Source organism: Sitophilus oryzae, unplaced genomic scaffold, assembly GCF_002938485.1.
Source record: "Sitophilus oryzae breed Bouriz unplaced genomic scaffold, Soryzae_2.0 scaffold_1625_pilon_pilon, whole genome shotgun sequence".
Lineage (NCBI taxonomy): Eukaryota > Metazoa > Arthropoda > Insecta > Coleoptera > Curculionidae > Sitophilus > Sitophilus oryzae.
The window spans coordinates 318273-340598 of NW_022146309.1; the positions used below are offsets into that span (position 1 = coordinate 318273).

Below are 22326 nucleotides of genomic sequence, written 5' to 3' on the forward strand. Positions count from 1 at the left end.
GCAACCCTTCCTCCCAAAATTTCATTCGAATCCTTAAAAGCAGTCACCCCTTGCTACGAAACAAAACAGAATCGGACAGATAATACACAGCACAGTAGCGCATCTAGAGATTGAGTCTGGGAGGAGTAGTGGCAATATTTAAATAAAGTACTAGCTTTAAATTAAATTTGTATTCAAATATATTGTGACTGTGGAAAAAAAATAAACTTTGATTCATCTAGATTTTCTATTTTGATTGGTATTATTAATTTATATTGTGACAATTTTATTTTATGCGACATTTAACCTTATTTCTGAATTTCTTCCTGGGAGGGGTAATCAGGTAACCCCCATTACCTCTCCCGTGGATATGAAAAATAAATTTTATTTCTACGTGAGAAGTCTCCCCACGCTAGAAGGTGCATGTTTTATGAAACAGCCTGTATGTATTTGCTACTAATATAGGAGAAGACTTGTGAAATGTTAAGCTTTTTTTGTGGCTAGACAAATTTGTTTTGATTACGTTAGGGGGAATTTCTGTTCCAGTGATGTAATACATATTTTTATTTTAATCTATACCGGGTGCGTCTCAAAAGTGGCTCACCCCCTATAACTTTTTTATTTTTTCAGATAAAACAACGATATTTGGTATGTTAGTATATGACATAAATTGGGATTGATTGACGTATTCAATTGTTATCGGTCACTTCCGGTTTCACCGACAATGACTACAACTTTTGTTTTTTAAATGGCACCCTGGGAATTTTTTCATTTATTCGATAGAAAATGACACTCTGAATCAAATGACATCCCAATTTATGTCATATACATACCAAATCTCGTTTTTTTATCTGAAAAAATAAAAAAGTTATAGGGGGTGAGCCACTTTTGAGACGCACCCGGTTTAAAGTATAAACATTATTTATTAAGAGTTAATATACTTAGGGAAAAGGATTTTTTTTTAGTTTTTTATGTTTTATTTGCAATCTTTCTTTTAATCCTAATTAAAAGCTCTTTAAAAAAATCTATATCTATGTATTTACAATTTTAATAGCTCTACAACAACAAAATAAAAACACTAAATCACCACAATACACCAAAACACTTTTACTTTTACACTGGACGCGCGTTTCGCTAACCATGTTAGCATCATTAGCAGATGATTATAAACTGCGAGTTTATATGCAATGTAAACTGCGAGTTTATAATCATCTGCTGATGATGCTAACATGGTTAGCGAAACGCGCGTCCAGTGTAAAAATAAAAGTGTTTTGGTGTATTGTGGTGATTTAGTATTTTTATTTTTCTGTGTAACACCAAAGATTCCAACCCTCAACTGTAAGCTCTACAACAAATAAAAATATTTGAAAAATAGATAATTTTATCGAAATTATTTATTAGGGCCTGCAAGATTCTCATTTCGCGAATATTGTGATTTCTAAATATGATATTTTCCTTATAATGAAACAAAACAAGTCTTGCTTTATTAAATAGTAAAAATAAAAGTAAGTGAGTTATTGTTTGTTATTATTTTTGGCAACAACTGTTTTCTTCATCATAAGAATATCGTTTTGTAATAATATGTAAAATAAACTTACATGATATCCAAACAGCAGTCCAAACTAACAACTGACCATTATATGGATCGCTATTTTTTGCAGTACATTGCGTTTGACGGAAACTAGGAGCATCTTCTGGACAAGACTTAAAATAATATGAAATAAATTAAGAGAAAAAACATGCTTGGAAGGCATTAACAAGATTACATTATATTGATTAGATTCTTTGACAGTTCAAAGAGATTCAGTAAAATTAAATTCACAGCTAAAATAAGTTAAGGATGTTAAAGTAAAAAAACATACTGTTGTAAAAAATCGTTAATTGTAACCTCGTAGGCGTAGAAACAAAAATGTGGATATGGTGCAATAACCATAATATTTCTTGAAAAAGTTTAAGGTTTTCTACGCTAGAAAAAAATACAAAATAAGACACATTGTTTTTTGTAAACACCGCTGTCCTAAATTAATGCAATCGGAAACCGGCTTGTCGCTAGCTTTTAACTAATAAAACAAATATGCCTAACCGTCAAAAAATTCTTAGGATTTCAAGAGGCATATTTCCTCCCATCGTTAAAAACAAAAAAAGAGAAAAAAATATTTCAATATCTAAATATAACTATCCAAGAGCACTGTAGATTTTACCAGATACGTCTATTATAAACTGTTTATTATTACCTCCTGAAATGTTAAGCATTTTTTGTCGATCAGGTAAACTTGTTATACTATTAGAAAGCTACTGACAAACTGGTGTCCGTATAGATTCAACACAATAGTGTTTTAGAATGTACATAAAATAGATACATTTTTTTGTAGATTTCTCTTCCGGTGGCGAAAATCCCATACATTTTTTCGAGAAATCAACGCTGTTCAAATGTATAAATATTATTTATATTATATAGATATTATGTTTTTTAGGTGATCCTAGTGTGTAAGTAGTCAAAATTGTATCAAAATTCCATGCTTCAAAATTGTACCCCAATTTTGAAGCAAAGCGAATTAAATAAAAGCTTGTAAAAATGCTTTGCTTTCATTTTGTTGCTTACCTGAAAATTACAAATTTTCAGTCGCTTTCGTTCACCAATACAATATCTGCCTTTGTTAGCCGGTTCAGGGTTGTTGCACAATCTTTCTTGGACTGCTATGCCGCCACCGCATGTTCTACTACAGTCAGACCAAGCTTGCCATTCACCCCAGCCGCCGTTAACGGCTTCAGGCCTTCCACCCATTTCTACACATTTTCGACGAAAACACCACTAAGACACCATTAATTTATTTAATATTAATATTTACTGGTTAAAACATGTTTTTCGACACAAACCTATTCAATAAAAGCTTTTTCAAAATCAGTAACCAAGTTTAACCAATTTTGAATCATTTTGTTTTTCCTTTTTAAATTAACGTTGCATGTCTTAAGGGCCGTTTAGACTCTCAGTTAATTTGCGGAAACATAAAACTTAAAAAATCTTATAAAACTAACATAACAAATGAATACACATTCGATAAACAAATTGTAACGTCAAATGTTAACGAACAAATGCCACAACTGTCTTCATCAACCATGGCAATGCTCAGTTAACAATGAAAATGAAGACGTGACAGATTTTATTCAAACCAACTTTTTGAATTGCCCAAATTAATAGTCCGGTCGAGATGTGAAATCCCGCGTGTTTTTTTGGGGAAGACTTTTTTATAACTTATAATTATTTTTTGTGTGCCAATGACTAAATGCATTTATTAACAAAACGGTTGTCTCCCACTGACTTCGGATGGCCGTTAGACGAAAACGATTTGCGACCTATCATGCATACCCAACCCGCATTACCAAGTGGAGTCCAAGAGTTAATTCAACGCCAAAGTATACATGACGTGGAAACGGACAAAAAAATTGTCGAAAAAATGATCATTTATGATTCAGCTATGAAAGAGAGTGATTCAGATGAAGAGTTAGATAAATAATACAAAAATAATAATTTGTGTGTTTATGCCTTGTTTGGAATGCATAGGATATTTCTATATTAGATTATTTCTCTATTAGTTTTTTTACTTGCTTACTTTCTTTATTTAATACATTAAGTACAATGTATTTAGTACATTGCATCTTAAATTTTATATATTTAGATGTAGATTTTATTGCCTTAAATAAAATATTTTAAAAATTTTATTTTTTATCAACAGTTTTTTAATATTTATCACAAAATACTTTAAATTAGAATCGCCCAGTAGTATAAATTAATATTTTCTTTTGTTTTTTTAGTCTATTTAGGCTTTAATTAATAATAATTTTTATACAGTTGTGGAGATTCTAGCATTCCCAAACATGTTATCACTAAATTACAAAATGGCGACCAAACGCCAAAATTGCAAAAGTGACCATGCTTAATTTAATCAGTAATAAAAAAAAGGTCCTCCCAAAAACTCGCCGAATTTAATGTCTCGACCGGACTATAACGATTTATTGGTGCAGTTTGGTTTGATCACAATTTTTTAAATTTAGTGTGATCATAATAATAAAACTATTAACAACATTGTTTTTACTTAAGAGAAATTTTGTACTATACCGGGTGTTTCAAATTACACTCCCATCATTGGGGTCTAGGAAAGGTAAGAGATACGGGATGACTTAAATTAGGGTAAAGTTGCTTGTTAGTGAGCCCAATAGTAATCCGTTTAGTAGTTGAACATATTATCTTCGTCATTTCCCGACATGGTGGAAAACTTAAATTTTCGGTTTTCTTTTTCATTTTTTTACGAATTTAATTTGACGGTTGGAAAAAATCTAAAAAAATGTTCTCAAAGAAACTTTCTTAGCTTCATTCTTAGCTTTTATACTTTCATAAAGTTTCAATGTTGGAATTACATGTACATTTTCTTGGCAGTCGCTTGCAGTCGTTCGTGTCAGTCGACTATAATTATACAGTCTGTTGCATTGCCGAAAATTATGTTACGTTAGTGTTAACTAATACAGCGCACCTGTATATTTTGGAGTCTCAGGGGCTCCGCAACGCATGGAAAGCTAAAATTTCCCACCACGCCTGTTAAGGGTTAAATGCCTGAGCAAACTTTCTGCCAACTTCTTTTCTCTCTGCCAATCCTTTTTATTGCTCAAAACTACGGTGAGGTGTTTCTCAAAGTTGTATATTCTTGGTATGTCATCCACTTGGAGTATGAGGATTGGAATTTTCCTTTTGAGGATGTTTCCAACTCCTGAGCTGACAATTCTTCCAGTACTGTTTCCGTCAATGACCATTCTAATCATTGCATAGGCATATCTACCAACGACAATGTGCAGTCTAACGCCACTGCGCAGTGGCGTTAGGTCTAGAATGACCTCAATTGTTTTCATCGCTTTTGTCATGCAGATGCATGCTAGTCTCTGGACTTTGCCCAACTATTTTCCACCAGTTTTCTGCATATCATGAGAGTCTTTGTGGCTTTGCTAATGTTCTTAATATGCCTGTTCCAGATAAGTCCAGGGTTAGTCCCAGCTATTTGACTTCCTGATGGCAGTATTTCTATTGATTTTTGATTCTTATCAAGTTTTTCAGTCTTCGCTTTCTGGTGAATGGTACTACGGCGGTTTTGTCTCAATTGATGCTCAGCCAGCCCAGTAAGAGTCTGAGTTTCCAGCTCAATCCTAGGAAAACGACGCTTCTTAACTCATTTTTAACGTCAGCAAAGGATAGAGCTAAAAAGTTTATTACTAAAATAAAAACTCAATTAGTAAATAGATATAATCATTGGGCTCATTAACAAGCAATTTTTCCCCAATTTAAGCCATTCTGTATCTCTTACCTTATTTTCTCCACATTTTGTACCATCAGCCGGACCTTCATCATTCATACCCATGCACTGAGTTGCATCCTCGGTTTTGCACAAAAGATTCTCGCAAAATTGTACTTTTCTAGGGTGGCATGCACCAGGACTAGCGGGAAATATAAATTTGCATTGCTCCTCTTCACCGTAGACAACCCCTGGCATTTTGTTGGTGTACGGATACATTGTAGATGAAGGCTCGTCTTCTAGGCAAGTTCCTTTATTTGCACTTTAATATAGATTATTATTATAATTAGATTTCAAGAACATACAGACAAAAGAAACAACGTAATAGTATTTTTAGGATTCCCGTACCTTAAAAGGAAAAACGGAACCCCCAACCTACAGTCGTCCGATTTAAATGAAATTTGGTATCACGATGATTGGACCAAAGCTAACTTGACCGCGAACGACACGTGACACTGTGACAGTAAGTTTTGACGTAAGAAACGTCAAAAGTTGATGTCGTCCGAACGCGATGAAAAGTTAAATAAACAAAACAAAGGGAAGATAAAGGTACAGGATCTCCAATTTTCGTGTTTTTTACAAGATTTTTCGTTTATAACTAGAGATACAAAGATGTAAATTTTACACCATTGTGATACTTTTTTTATGAAACTAAAGATGCTACACATTTTATTACACATTTGATTTGCCTTAGCAAATTTGTCCTCTCTCCACTCAAACGACAAACCCCATAAAACACACGAAAATATTAGGCCCTGTACATGTAAGAAGCGTAACGATTTATTATATTAATATTAGGAAGAAGTGGCAAAATAATGCTTTATCAATATTCCTATTAATTAATTATGCAAATAAACAATTTTTTTTTCGGAAATTACTTTAGAAACATTTACCTTTCACAGTGAAAGCCCGCTTTATAATCTTTTACTTTTTATACTCACGATATATGATAATTTTACTTACTCAAAAAACTTTGAAATATCTTTCCTAGAACAACTTGACCATCTAATAGTAAACAAATGAACATATGGAGACATAATAAAATACGAGTTATCGGTATCTTTAGCTGGACAGGGGTTTTCAGACTCGTCATGATCGGAGCCTAACCTATAGCGATAATGAATAAAGAATAAATATTTTTTTCAGCTAAATACACCCTCGTGTCTTACAAATGACCTAGCTCGTGAGTAACAATGACAGCCAGTGGCAAACCTGCATCTTCATTTATGCAACCTGCATAACCGTTTTTGTCGCAGGCCTTGCCTACATTTGCAAGTCCTGTTAAGCCGCAATCGTCTCCTTCACCACAAAGATCATATCTTCCTCAAATATTACTTGATATTAATTTTGAACAATGTGTACCGTATGGTGCATCGGAAAACGGGACTAGGAAATTCCATGTGAATTTTGAAAAGGTCAAATATTATCTCCCTAGAAAATTTTATGCAAAAACTGTATTAGACTTTTTTGAAGAGGCGTTGATGCGTTAAAGTTGTACTTTCGTCTGGAATTTCATTTTATTTGGAATTGGCATCTAAAACTTATAAAACAGTTGGATCGGATCAAACAGTAATAAAACTGAATAATGAATATATATATGTTACAGTGAAAGTCGGAAATTCAGTGATTGTTAACATTCACTATTAAATGCTAACAATTACGTATTGGACCAGTGAATATGGTATTTTAAAAAGATTGGTCGATTTTTCCTAGTAATTTCTAACATTCATTAGTGAAAGTAACATTTACTAAAGGTTGCCAGTAAGAGTTATTCCATTGTAGTGGCGAGTGTGACGAGGAAGAATGTTATTGGAAGTTGAAACAAATAAAACTTTTAAGAATATTGGATCACCTCAATATTCAAGCTGATCCACATATCTCAAAATTACAATTTACTTCTTTAGTATATTTATTAAAAAATATAGAAAATAACGACATAACCTTTTGAAAATATTAAAAGAGAAAACATAGTAAACATTTTGAAGTGTACAAAACAATTAAAAAAACATTCATAATCATAAGATTACTTATTGGTACAAGGTGTTTTTTAATAAAGTTGTTCATCGTGGACAAAATAAAGTATGCCCGAATTTTCTTCAACGGGAGTTAGGTTAGGTTGTAAACTATTTTAAACTTTCTTTCTTTCAAACTCACTGCTTTTGTCCAGGGAATGCTAGCAATCACTAGTAAAAGTTGGTTTTAAAAATAGCTGTTGAACTTTTACTGGCGTAGTCTTAGGAAATCAGTGAATGTGAGCTTTTACTAGTAATTTTTAACAATCACTCATTTCCAACTTTTACTGTAACATATACAAACAAGTAACGAATACAAATATCTAGGCGTTACTTTCGATAAATTCGTGAAAAACGACAACGAATAAGCTCGAGAATAGTCAAGACCAGAAATGCAATAAAATGTTTGAATAATATATTCTGGAGTAACGAAATAGGTAAAGACAGAAAACTAAGGATTTATGATGCGATAATCAAGAGCAATCTATTATTTGGGGCGGAAACATGGAGATTAACGGAGAATAATAAAAGAAAATTACTGGCGGTAGAAATGGACGTGATTAGGAGATCAGCATGAACACAATTTCCTTTTCTTCGCTGGATAGAGTACGAAACGAGACAATCAGGGACAAAATGGGTAGACAGAAAACTATAGTAGAGGAAATAGAGAGTGCCCAACTGAAGTAGTATGGATATGTGAGACGGATGGGCAACACGTGACTGCCTCAGGAGGTACTAAAAGGTGTATTTTATTACTCCTTTTCCCCAGAAGATGGTAGGTCTGAGGTTGTATAAGGTTATACCGCCTATACTCGGACGTCAGAGCCTCGTTTGTGTAAACAGGGTGCACCACGTGAAGGTGAGGTTGACTTTTGGGTAAGCTAGGCTATATGTATCGCTTCAATACCCCTTGCACCCCATGCACCCCACCATCAAAAATATGATTTTGCCATTGTCAAATTCGATGTCATATTTTTTTGTTTAAATGACTATGACTATAACTAAACTTTAACGCCGCTTCAAAAAAGTATAATACAACTTTTGCATAAAATTATCTGGGGAGATAATATTTGACCTTTTCAAAATTTATATGGGTTCCGTATTCCGATGCACCAGACGGTATATTATTTTGAATTTATAGGCATATCGCCATATGTATTTATCCTATCAAACTATTCATTGATACATACCGTGTTAACAAAACTGCCATATCATGATGGTTGGGACTGTCTATAGGAGCATTTATTTTTTCAGCCCATTTTGCAAAACTGTTTAATGTAGATTCCGCGTTTTTGTTAATCTCCAGATCAATTTCCTTTTCTTCCCTTTCTAAATATATTATTCTAACAACTGTTACATCAACTTCATATCCCACACTGCCATCGTGAAAGCCATCAGAAACCTTTGAGAAAATAACAACAATATTACATTACAATATGTATAAATTGACAATATAAAGTTGCTACTAAACAAGGAAAAAAAATAATTAAATAAATATACTGAACAGTAAAAAAATAGTAAACTAGCTATAAAAGAATACAGTTGAGGCTTCGAACCTTTGGTGTTACATAGCAAAATAAAACACTAAATCACCACAATACACCAAAACACTTCCTTTACACTGGACGCGCGTTTCGCTAACCACTTTAGCATCATCAGCAGATGATTATAAACTGTTTATAATCACTTGCTGATGATGCTAACATGGTTAGCGAAACGCGCGTCCAGTGTAAAAGTAAAAGTTTTTTGGTGTAGTATTGTGGTGATTTAGTGTTTTATTTAGCTATAAAAGCATATGTTGTTATTATTTTGTCCCCATATTATATATATTTCACTGTATATAGGGTGATTCTTATATAGGTACAAATATTTTCAATGCTGGGAGATCTCGATAAAAGAAACATATTTTCTCTTTACCGTGTTTTTCCAAAAAGTCCAAAATAACCGAGATATTTTATATTGAAAATTCAAAAAACATATTTTTCGCTTAAATTTTTAGAACCATTGGATCATTTCTAGGTTTTCTTTCTTGTAAATTTCATATTTTAAGTAAAAATTTTAAAAAATCCAAAATTTTTTGAAAAAATTCCAAATTTTCAATTTTTTGCGAAAAACACCTCATAGATGTGTTTCTGGGATCGAAATATACTACCCATAAAAATATTTGCACTTATTTAAGAATCACACTATATAAAAATTTGTGTATTAATTGTGAAATAAAATTATCTCTCCTGTTTGGATTTTTAATAAAAATCAATAACTGAAAAGTAAAAATATAGTCATACCATGTTCATTATGGTCATTACATAAAGCTCCACTTCCCTGTGCTTATGATACTTCAGAAATGACTTATCGCATACTACTAAAACTTCCAAGTATTTTTCTTTACTTTCCAACTCTCTTTTTTCCATTATTTGTTGATTTTCTTCGCTAAATAAATATTAAATATGCTGAATAAATAATAATGATTAAGTGTATTAGTAGAATTTAGAATGAGTGGGAGGGGGCGACCTTACTGAGTGGATCACTGTGACCTTACAGATCTATTGTGTCCCCCTTTCTTGAGTTATAACCGGTCATACAGTGCCAGGTCTTTGACAAAAGGCAGTATCTGGGACGGTTTTATAGAGGGTAGTTCTTCATCTCCAATATCAGTCGTAACAAAGTTCATGGCACGAATGGTTGTCGTCTTGGAGCACTCAGTGATGAGTTGTACTGGTGTTTCCCCATTTTCCCCACAGAATCTGCATTCGCCGTTGCTTCTTAGTTTCAATCTACTGAGGTATTCATTGAGGAGACAGTGTCCTGTTAAAAACTTCGTGACAATCCGAAGATTGTTCTTACTTAAATCCAGGAAGATCTTTGATTTTTCTTGATCGTAAGCCCTCAAAAACTTCTTCGAGTGTCTTAGACCGTTGCAAGATTCCCATTCTAGGTTGCGGATGGAGAAGTGTATTAGTAAGTTATTATATTATTGATAAGTAATAAGTAAGTAAGTATAATTATTGATATAAATAAAAAATAATTAATTTTAGATATAGTAACGAGATACTGTAACACACAATATTTCTATTGTGAAGAATAATTATTTTTTTATAAGCTTGATGTTGTGACAACTTTTTTTAACCAGCCCGACGACTTTTAATCACTTGCATAGAAATCTTTGTACTACCTACTTATTACTTATTGCCATTACTCGCTGGCGAGTATTTGACAGGCATCAGAAGATGGTTACGCAAGGCGTTTTATTTCATGAGCTTTTCTGTGACTGAAAAGCCCGATAAGTGATTTATTATCTCTCATCCGCTCCCCGGACATTCAAAAATTTCATTACTTTGTCGCCTCTTGACTTTTTGGTGGTCGTTGAAAAAAAACTGAGTTTACAATAATTCTTCTCCATTGCATTCTATTGTGCGCTACTTCTTTCCACTGATTCTGCATGCTTATCCTCTTTAAGTTTTCATGGAAAATATCCTTGTATCTTTTGAGTTGTCCACCCGATTTCCTCTTACCATCTACAAGCTTACCGTAAAGAAAATATTTCAATAGGCGGGTTTCTAGTATCCTGCATACGTGGCCAGCCTATATTAATCGGGGTTTAGTAATAGTGACTTCAGCGCTCTCGCAGCTAGCCCTTTCAAGGATTGATATGTCTGGTACATGGTGGTACCATTTGATAGTTCATACTAATATTTATTAATATTTTAGTACCATTACCAAGCTGGTTAACCTAATTTTACAATGGAATACAGCCTTACACAATTACAAATATATCTTACATACTAAAAAGTAATACTAAATCATTATAGTAATATTAAAGGCCACTGAGTAGCCAATAAATAATTATTAAATGTATTTTTTAGAATACCGATGAATAAAGTTACAAGCCATACTATTCAACCTAAAAATAGACATCAATTATTTTTTTTATTTTCTGAGATTAAACTTTTTCTCTTTCTACTTCTCGTTATAAGTGATATTGGTGCGTTTGATTTCCTTGTATGCTTGTGATATGTACGTATTTATTTTTTATTTAAATTATACACCGTATTATCAATAAAAACTCTGTCAGATTTGGCCTAGAAATGACGAAAATAGCGATCGATAATCTTTTATATGTAAAGATATATATGGTGAAAGCAATCTATCGTCATTTCCAAGCCAACTCTAATTTAACGCTGCTCCTTTTTCCATCCTATAATAAGTAGGTAGTTATAGCCATATATTAGTATATTTAGTTCAGAAGAATATGTGTATTTTCAGTTTGTGCAAATCTTTCTAATAATAAAAATACAAATCTTGCTGGTTCTGTAATTAAACTAATCAAAACGATTATCGCATATTTTTAAAAAGTATTAATTTGAAAAACAAAACACCTTGAGTTTTCCAACTGACATTTTTAAATAGTTTGGATACAGTAAAGGGGGAAATATTCGAAACACTAAGCCTACAAGCTGACATGCAATTTTTAGTCGGTCGACAATTTAGTTGCAAGAGTGTAAACAATGCATTCTTATGGACCCGACCAGCCGACTATTTGATTGTATGTGAGCGCGGCTCCATAAGAATATTTTTGTATGACTATTTGGTTGCAGATTTGTAACCAATATATTCTTATGAAGCCGCGCTCAGATGCAATCAAAGAATCGGATGATTAAAAATTAAATGTCAGCGCGTGGCCTAATTATCGAAAAAAAAACTCACAAGGGAAAGGCAGAAAAATGCATGGTTCGTTCAGAAATATGTAATAATTACTTTTCCTCAAATATGCCATAATTATTTTGAGTAGTGTATTGGGAATTTGCTCACCTTGGAGGTATCCAAGGAGATTCAGTACCACATTTCATCTTATCTGCATCAGGATGGCTTTCATAAACCACATGTAAATGTTGTCCTTTAGAATTAGCACCATGCTGATCTACAGGTTCTATGTAGTATTTCTTGTCATCAATCATGACATATCCAGCCTAATAAATGATATAGGTTACAGTATGCTTGTAAATGTAGCCCATTTAAACTCAACCAAGCCGTCACATGTAGATAAAGCTACTCTTGATTTCGGTATCCCTTTAACTTTTCCTTTATAGTGACATAGTTTCATAGTTTCGATGCCTCGTGTGTCTCTGTCTTTAATAGGAATGATCGGATTTCTTTTTTCAAATACCAAATTGGGATGCATAAAATCCCTATTGGGCTCCAGTTCTATATAATATAATTTTTCTTCTATAGGCATTCCTATATTTTTTTAATTTGATAAGTATGATAAAAAGATGAATAAAATTTTAAATACCATAATAGATAATTTCAGTATTATCTAGTAGCTCTCTTTTTTTCCTTTTGTTATACAATTCAACATTATGTTCGTAAAAATGCGGAAGACTAAATGTTGAAAACTCACCATCAAGGTTTACTTTATGGGGAATTGAAAGATGGTAGTTATTTATAGATCTCGTGTATCTACCTGCAATGATAAAACATAATTTGAAAAGCAACTGGCACTGCAAACTGAAGAAAAATATAGAACGCAAAATTAATTTGAAAAGTAGCAGTCCAAAATATTTACTAGATATTTTTTTTTATCAGGTAGGCCTCTAATATACAGGGTGTCCCAATATTCCGTAGAATTTCATAGAACTGCTATGTAGAATGTAGAATGTAGAATGTAGAATGTAGAATGTAGAATGTTTAGGAGGGGAGTTAATCACCGCGACCTTATAGATCTATTGTGTGTTCCCCTTTCTTGAGTTATAACGAGTTATAACTCATCATACAGTCTCAGGGCTTTAAGAAAAGCCAGTATCTGAGACGGCTCCACAGAGGCCAGCTCTCCATCCTCGACATCAGACGTACCAAGGTTTATGGCACGAATGGTTGTCGTCTCGGCGCACTCAGTAATAAGGTATTCTGGTGTTTCCCCATTTTCTCCACAAAATCTGCATTCGCCGTTGTTTCTCAGTTTCAGCCTACTGAGGTGTTCGTTGAGGAGACAGTGTCCTGTTAGAAACCCCGTGACAATCCGAAGATTGTTTTTACTTAAATCAAGGAAAACCTTTGATTTTTCTCGGTCATAAGTTCTAAGGAACTTTTTCGAGTGTCTTAGACCGTTGGAGGACACTCATTCCAAGTTACGGATGGAGTCTTCCAGATTCTTCAGTTCCGCTTTCAGTTGGTTCCCGTTTGGAAAACAGAACGGTTCTGGTCCAGTTAGTGGTGTGTTCGCTCCTTTTCTAGCTAGATCATTTGCTTTTTCATTGCCTTCTATCCTTTGGTGAGCAGGCACCCAGAGTCAAAAAAGTTTTGACTTTATTTTCTTTGCCTAATTTGTTGAGCTTCTCTAGGCATTCTTTGACCAACTTCGAATTGACGGTTACTGAGTTGATCGTGTTAAGTGCTGCTTGACTATCGGATAGGATGGCAATTTCCTGTTTTCGATAGTTCCTATCTAAGATAAATTGTACGCATCTTTCGATAGCGCAAATTTCTGCCTGAAGGATACTGGGTTAGGTGCCCATTGGTTCGGAGTATTCAGTTTTCGGCCCAAATACTCCTATCCCTGTCCCTGCTTTGGTTTTGGAAGCATCAGTATACCACGTGATGGTATGGTCTTTTATATGCTGAGTAAGCGTTTCTTTCTTCCAATCCTTTTTATTACCCAATACTACAGTGAGGTATTTCTCAAAGTTGTAAATTCTTGGTATGTCATCCACTGAGAGTTGGAGAAGTGGAATTTTCTTTTTGGGGCTGTTCCAAGCCCCTGACCTGAAAATTCTCCCAGTACTGTTTCCGTCAGTAACCATTCTAATCCTGGTATGCTATACATATGATTCCAAATATACATTTGGATCAAAATAAGTGCATTGGACATAATTTACCTCTATACAAAAGTGCTTTATTTGTCCGCTAAATAACATCAAACTTTAAAAAAATAAACACAATTTTTCAGATGCATATTTTAAGAACCGTTATTACGATTTGAATGAGATTTCGTGTGTCTATGTTTTGGTAAGTGCTTTAACATTTGGCTTTCACAAAGATTAAGAAAAAATACGGGAAAGGTGAAACCTACCCCCACCCCTACATACATTTTAGTATAAATATTTTCCAACTCCACCACTCTTAAAATAGCTGAAAAACGGTGTTTAATTTTTTAAAGTTAGATGCCCTCTAGTGGTCAAACGAAGCACTTTTGTATAGAGGTAAATTTTGTCCAATGAAGTTGTTCTGATTCCAAAAATACCTAGTAGTTCTATGTCCATGGAATATTGGGACACCCTGTATAGCGATTGATTGAAGGAGGAATAAAAATGAGGTACTTTTTGACTTTTTCTCTTGTTTATGAGTAGCAATACAATGATGCGATTTTCACATTACTAACTACTTTTTTATAAAACTAAAGATGCTACGCACAGATTTGTCCTGTTAGTTCCCGAAATATAGAGTGAGTTTGAAATTGTTGCATTTTTAGACTACTCTCGTTATCGGGGAGTCTAAAAATCGGTTATCTTCTAACTAATCTAAAAGATGAACACTGAGTCCCGTAGAGTTTTTTTACGTAGAATTCAGTGGCTAACTTGATTTTCACTGAGAACTCTCGTTCTTGAAACACGAGCCAAACATTTTTTTAATGAAATACCCTGTATATTATTTTTGTATTCACTTTGCCGCTTTCTAAAAATACACCTAATGTACGCTATATTTATTTCTATAAACAAGGCAAAAATGCATTAACTTTATAACATAGGCGGCTGGTTTAAATTAGGCAATCAAAACAACCGAATAATTTATTGGACACCAAATTTTGATTATTGGCTATTGGATGAAATCATTGCTCAAGTGCATAAAAAATATCAATAACTCACTGACAGTGTGTTCATTTTGCACTCAGCACAAGTTCATTTTGCACTCTGAAGCCGAGCTTCTGAAAAATCGCATAAATCTTCTTAAGGAATTTGTATAACTCTTCAGTAAGTAGAATAACTATGCGAAAGAGTGGATTCTGATTCATCGATTGTGTGACTAGTCGCTAGCATCAAATTTCTTTTGGGGTAAGAGCGATACTGGTTAATGAAACATCCGAATATTGAACTTGTCCATAATACTAGTAATTCCCTAACAGATAAACTTGTGAAATATACATAAAACGAAATCTAGCTATTTCCACTTCAGCTTCAATCCCCACACATTACAAGAATAGAGAATAAACTATAGAGATATTTATACATATATGTATATGGCATCTACTCCAGCATCATTCAGGCATAAATCTACGCTATTGAAAAATGCGTACAATTCCTACTATCGATCGAGCGTACAATTCCCACTATTGAAAACGGGAAATTGCCATCTAATCCGAAAGCACTAAACGCGATAACTCAGTAACCATCAATTCGAAGTTGGTCAAAGATTGCCTAGAGAAGCTGAATAAATTAGGCAAATAATATAAAGTCCAAAAAATAGAAGGCAATGAAAAAGCAAATGATCTAACTAAAAAAGGAGCAAACACTCTATTAATTGAACCAGAACCAACCGGAAACCAACCAAAAGCGGAACTGAAGAACATGGAAAACTCCATCCGTAACCTAGAATGGTAGTCCTCAAACGATCTAAGACACTCGAAGGAATTTCTCAGAACTTACGACCAACAAAAAATGTTGATATTCCTTTTTGATTTAAGTAGGAACAAGCTTCGGATTGTCATGGGGTTTTAATAGGACACTGTCTCCTCAACGAACATCTCAGCAGACTAAAGATAATGAAAAACGGCGAATGCAGATTGTGTGACGAAAATGTACCACCAGAACACCTCATCACCAAGCGAGCCGAGAATACAACCGTTCGTGCCATAAACTTTAGTATGGCTGATATCGGAGATGGATAACTAGCCTCTTTTAACAGATACTGTTTTTTTTTCAAAATCCTGAGACTGTATGATGAGTTATAGCTCGTTATAACTCAAGAGCAGGGGACACAATAGCGAAGTAAGATAGCGGTGATTAGCCCCCCTCCAAAATATTCTATATTCTACATAGGGTCCTAGTACACAGTTTACTTGTACTGAAATGAAATCGCTTTTGAAAGTTCTTTATTTTAGGACCTATAGATGGCACACTGCAGCAGGGCCATATACGATTTTAATTTTTCTATTAAGATAAGATCACCAGCCATTCTTCCTGTTCCTATTACTTTTTAATTCGTACCAGAAGAAAAAAATAAACGACAGAACGACACTTACCTGTCTGAGTCACGCCCGATCCATCGATAAGATAATCCGCGCGCCCATTACAGCGACCGGCCTTATCGGCCGCTCGTTATTCCGGTTTCTTTTGTCTTGTCTGTCACAACCAAGGACATCTTGATTTCGGGTGATCACGGCAAACGGACGACGAGACGGATCGATCGTGTATAAGTCGAAGAATCGAATCTTAGGCGTCGACGCCATGCGGGGAAGCAATTCTCATTATATACGGTAGAAGAGATAACGAGCTATGACGAGATAACGAGATATAGTACCAAAAAAATACTGTACAGGGTACCATTTTGTTCGCAGTTGAGGAAATTCTACCTTATTAGCAAAGCTACATTCAGAACTTCAATAGAAATGCAATAAATTAGCGATTTCAGTTAGCGTAGAAGTTTGTTTCTCTAAATTTAATGGAAGCATTTCAAATGTCAAAATTAGTGATAATAATTCTCAATTAGTAGAAAAAGTTAACAAAATTTTAATAGTCCGGTCGAGATATTAAATCCCGTTTTTAGGTGACATTTTTTATGATTCTAAATTATTTTTAAGGTGTTAACGTTGAAATTAAGCGTGGAAGTCACTTCGAAAATTTTGGCATTTGGTCGCTACATTAAACTATACCAGCAGAAAACAAATAATGGGTAAATAAAAATAATATGTTTCCTCTCGAAAACGGTAAGTAGCGGGATAGAGCTAATGGAGCTCTCTATTTGCCCTATTTAATTTGTCTTTCAAATATGCATAATTTCTAAGATGTTTAGTTTGAAAGATTCGATTTTCTGAATAAATATATCCCTTTTTCCAAAACCAAATAAATAGTCACACATGTTCTAGATACAGATCGAGCAAAGATTATTTCATCTAAAGTTGGTGAGGGTTCAAATTGTTTTATCCTTGGTGTAAACTTTGTATGAAACAAAAATTAGAATTAATCTAGTCTTAACACTATGGATGTTTCCTTGAAGAGATTATTAAAAGTGACAAAAAAATGTTAATGAACTTTAAGTGTGGAAGAAAATTACCTACTGTGAGTAGAAAAACTCCTATAAACTTTCTGATGGTAACTATTTTAGAAATTTAGATAATATAGGTATTTATGAAATGTGATATTTTATTTAAAATCATATTTATTTATAAATCTCTTTAATTTTAATGGATGCCCCACACATAGCTGTTAAAATTAAATATACATTTAATACATTTTTATGAGATATATAGAAAATAAATGCGACCAAAAAGAGCTTTAATTAATAAACAGAACTACTACACTTTTTGTGCCATTAGGAGCATCGAATGCGAATTTCGCGAACAAACGTAATAAATAGAAATATTTGTTATTTAGCTTTAATTTAATATACTGTAGAACCCTTTTAATGTGTTGTAAATATTATATTGGTAGCACAAATATGCAAAGAACTTATATGGAAAATAAGTAAATTATAAAAATATTTTATAATTTAAGTTAAATAAAATATAAATCATTGTTATAAAACATAAAAAACAGAGATTAGGTCAAGTCATTTATGACGCCAAGTATTTGCGTCTCTCTCTCTTCTACTGACTCATCTTCTCCCTAGATAGAATAGCTTAAACTAATTCTTAAGTCGGATTTCCACCAAATAGAAGAGCGAGATTCTATCATTTTGAACAAAAGAGGAACTGGAGACTCCAAAATAAGAAACATTTTGAAGCTTTAAAGTCACCGGCGACTGTTTACATCAACAACGACAATAGGCAGAACGATCAAAGGATTTCTATGTTTGTTTTTGTTCTTGTAAACAGAGTTTGTTTGCTTTATGATCCAGTGAGTATATTTTTATCTGTATTCCGTTTGTGGCATTTAACCAATTGGAACAATTAACAAGTTTCAAGGTGTTTTACGTATTGGACATTCATATAAAATTGTAAAAAGATGTGAAAGGAATAATGAAAGTATCTTAGTTCTAATAGCGAGTCTTAAATAAGTGCAAATATTTTAGGGGTAGTATACTTCGACCCCTAAAACACGATTATGAGGTGTTTTTCGCGAAATTTTTTTCTGAAAATTTTGAAATTTTTTAGCTTTTAGTTAAAAAACATAATTTCTCGATAATATTGCAATATAGGTAGTAGATCAAATTTACAAGAAAGACAACCCAGAAAAGATCCAGTGGTTCTCAAAATTTAAGCAAAAAATATTTTTGATGGCAATTTTCAAAGTAAAATAACTCAGTTATTTTGGACTTACTTGAAAAACAGTAAAGAGAAAATATGTTTCTTTTATCGAGATCTACCAGCCCTGAAAATATTTGCACTTATTTACTCACCTAGTATCACTGTAAAAAATCAGCCTGAGTGAACACATATTTCTCAGGGAGTGAATTTTTTGAGTGAAATAATTGAGTACATTTTTATCTAAAATAGAGTAAATTCATCATTTTACTCAAATATGATCTCTATTTAATCAATAGCTATTGAATAAGCTCATGTTCGAGTTATAACCCCTATCTTTGAGTAATGGAATAGAAAAATTAACTTAAAAACTCATGTTATAGTTTTACACAATAAAAATTTGAGTGAAATCACCCAGTTTAGAGTATTTTCGCTCATTACTAATCATACGTCATACGCGCTTCTTCGATACCGAATAAGCTATTTCCCTGTTCCTCAGTTTTTAATTATCTGTTCGAGTCGTAGGTTGTCTTGTTCCTTCGAAGGTGCCCAGGTTACAAGTCCATAGTGTATGTGTGTGTGATGTAAAGTGTGACAGTGGCCGCGTGGCGTGGTGAAGCGAATACGAACTCATAACTCCTAAATATGTTTTATGTTAAGAACATTTTTTTTCACATCGCAGAAATCCGCCTAACATATATTCAAATTCGACTGCGTCTACTGATTGCCGCAATGCTCGGATGTTTCCTGGACTAATTAGCGTAGCGAAAATCTAGGTACTTTCCCTCAATCTGGAACTGGGAACTGGAACATTTGGCAGAATAACATTTTTTTTTAATTTTCAGGAGGAAAAGTATCTGGATTTTCCGGAGGATTTTCGTTATTAAAAGTTAGTTTAGAAATTAGAAATATTCGAGAATGTTGGTAGCCGAGCTGACGAATGCTCTTAATAAAGCGGATTTTTGCGATGTGATGCAACTTTTCTAGACATCTAGCTTAAAAAGTTCCTGTATTTTTTCCAAAAAGAGTTGAAAACTTTTTAAAATGTTTTTGATATTATAATAATAGTGTTATATTTGGTTTTATTTGTTTTTTTGTCAAATAAAAATGACAAATAAAAATATTTTTGAAGGTTCTACAGTTTTTTATTTGGTTTGTTAAAAAAAACGAAATATTCTAAATGATTTTTTTAAAAGCTATGTAAGCTAACTTGTTATTTTATTACAAGTGACCAGATGCCTCCCAAAAGTGAATTTTAGGAAATGGACATGTTCGAGACCATGTCCTAAACTGAAACTTACCTTTGAAAGGCACCTGCCCACCTGTTATAAAATAACAAGTTAGCTTACATATAGCTTTTAAAAAAATAATTTAGAATATATTTCTCAATACTGAGTGAAATTAATACTCAGATATGAGTACTAATCGAGTTAAGTGTAACACAAATTTGAGTAAAAGTCACTCAATAAAAGGTGTCTTGAACTCAACACTTAGTGAGTTCACTCATTTTAAAGTGAATAAATTATCAAAATCGATCAAAATCCTACTCAAGGTAAACAATATGAGTAAAAAAGGAGTCTTTCGTCTAATCTCGATTGAGTGAAAACACTCAGTGCTTTTCACTCTGAGAATTGAAGATTCACTCGGTTCTGTAGAGTGGAAATTTCACTCAATCGGGTGTGGACAGAAATTGAGAAAGTATTGAGTGAAATCTGAGTGAAATTTCACTCATTTTTTTTTACAGTGATAACTACTCTAAGCGAAGCATCCTAATAAAAGCAAGACCCGAAATAAGAGAAAAGGTGCATATTCCAGGTAAGAATGAGGTGAGTCGTATTTATATTAGAGATACCAGATGTCTCTAACTAGATGTCTCTAAATGCACAACTTAAACCATAAAAGAAACAAAAAGAGGTGCATGCGAAGAAACAAAAGGAGGTGAATAAATTCAGATATTTTAGACCATGTCCAGTGAGCAATTTAATCCTTTTAGGGGAAATGTATTTATTGGTGACGTCGTTGTTACATATTCAGTGATGGGAAAACACCCAAAAAAATGTCATACCTTGGGCATGTGATGCGTAATGATAAATACCAACTTTTCCAACTAATAATGCAGGGTAAAATAGATAGTAGAAGAGGTCAGAGAGGCCCACGAACATCATGGCTGAAAAATATTAGACAGTGGACGGGAATGAAGACCGTACATTTATTCACGGCGGCTGTCAATAAGGTTATATGGACCAACATGATAGCTAACATCAATAGAGGATAGGCACTGAAAGAAGAAGAAAACACCCGGTATATCGAATTTGGGTAAATACCGTTATATCCGCTATATACTATATATAAGTATATTAACTTCGTTAATTTAAGAGACTCTAACAAATTTTAACAATAATTTGTTGTCAAATTCCACACTAAGAACCGTCTAAGAATAAATGGTCAGAAAACCACCACTTAGCCAAAAACTGCACAGAAGAGTACACAAAACTACAAATTCAATGAAAGATACCCTAAATACCCTAAATTTACAAGGGAATTTTCCGACGACCGCATAGTAAATATCTGGTATATTACCGGAAATATACCAGGACTATATCTACTGTATTAATGGGTATACACCTTACCCAAATTGTATTTACCTACCCGTTGGATACTTATCCACCATACATCACTGAATATATTCATATTTTTATTTTCGTAAACAAAGCTAGTTGTAATTGAGTCCGTTTAGTGAAAATCCGCCTTTACTATGTCTTTCGGATTCTCTGATACTCACATTCGTACTTCGTCTAGCAAAAACCTGTTAGAAGCAGAATTATATTCAACCAAATACATAAAATAACAAAAACATGTTATTCATACCGTCTGATAACTTATGATTGATCATTAAACTTTTCGATTATATCGTGTTTACATAAAAGCGTCCCAATTAGCCGTGCCGTTAACGGCATATAAAAGAAGGTAAAAAGGAGCGTATAAACTGGTGTGACGGACCACCCTGTAATCCGCCGTAATGAGCGAACGTTTTCCTTGAAACGGCAACTAATTATTTTCCTATCTGCGCACGTTTTCTTCCCATTCGATAGGCGACAAAAGCCATAGAATCGTAGAACGAACGCTTTTAATGGACCAATAAAGATCGTAGTAACACGCCCTCCACTCATTCCACCGCCATTTCCTTCTTTCAGATTTAATTTACTACCTCAAACAAACAAATTAATTAGTTATTTGCTTGGATTAAACGATTGCGCGGTATAATTTATGGGAATTATTGTCGGCGGATCGGTGGCCATTTTGCATTGGTCGGTGTGAAAACGACGCTGTAAATAATAAAAACTCAACTGGTAATTGCAGCTGTTAATCGAATCATTCGAATGTGAAATATGCTGATTTTATTACACAATATCTGGTATATTTAGCAAAGTATTATTTTTTTTAATATATTAAATATTTTTATCCAAGATCATTTGCTAATGAAATTTTAACCCCTCATATGAAGCGTTTATAGTGACTTTAGGGGATTAAATACTTTTTCGTAATGTTTTCTAGTTTTCGCAGGAAGTTACTTCTTGATCTTGAGCAAAAAATACTGCAGGAA

General features: G+C 33.5%; 1 protein-coding gene across 1 annotated transcript in view; it reads right to left on the minus strand.

The window, feature by feature from the left end:
* The window catches only part of LOC115880511 (A disintegrin and metalloproteinase with thrombospondin motifs 7-like), a 94869-nt gene that overhangs the window by 58675 nt on the left and 13868 nt on the right, over positions 1-22326 (minus strand). Inside the window, exons 2-11 of the mRNA XM_030897731.1 lie at positions 12621-12791; positions 12354-12565; positions 12140-12297; positions 9616-9760; positions 8521-8732; positions 6488-6637; positions 6282-6425; positions 5331-5580; positions 2582-2791; positions 1578-1683 (exon numbers count right to left, since the gene is read on the minus strand). Coding sequence (XP_030753591.1) covers positions 1578-1683; positions 2582-2791; positions 5331-5580; positions 6282-6425; positions 6488-6637; positions 8521-8732; positions 9616-9760; positions 12140-12297; positions 12354-12565; positions 12621-12791 — 1758 coding nt within the window. The remainder of the gene's footprint in view (positions 1-1577; positions 1684-2581; positions 2792-5330; positions 5581-6281; positions 6426-6487; positions 6638-8520; positions 8733-9615; positions 9761-12139; positions 12298-12353; positions 12566-12620; positions 12792-22326) is intronic.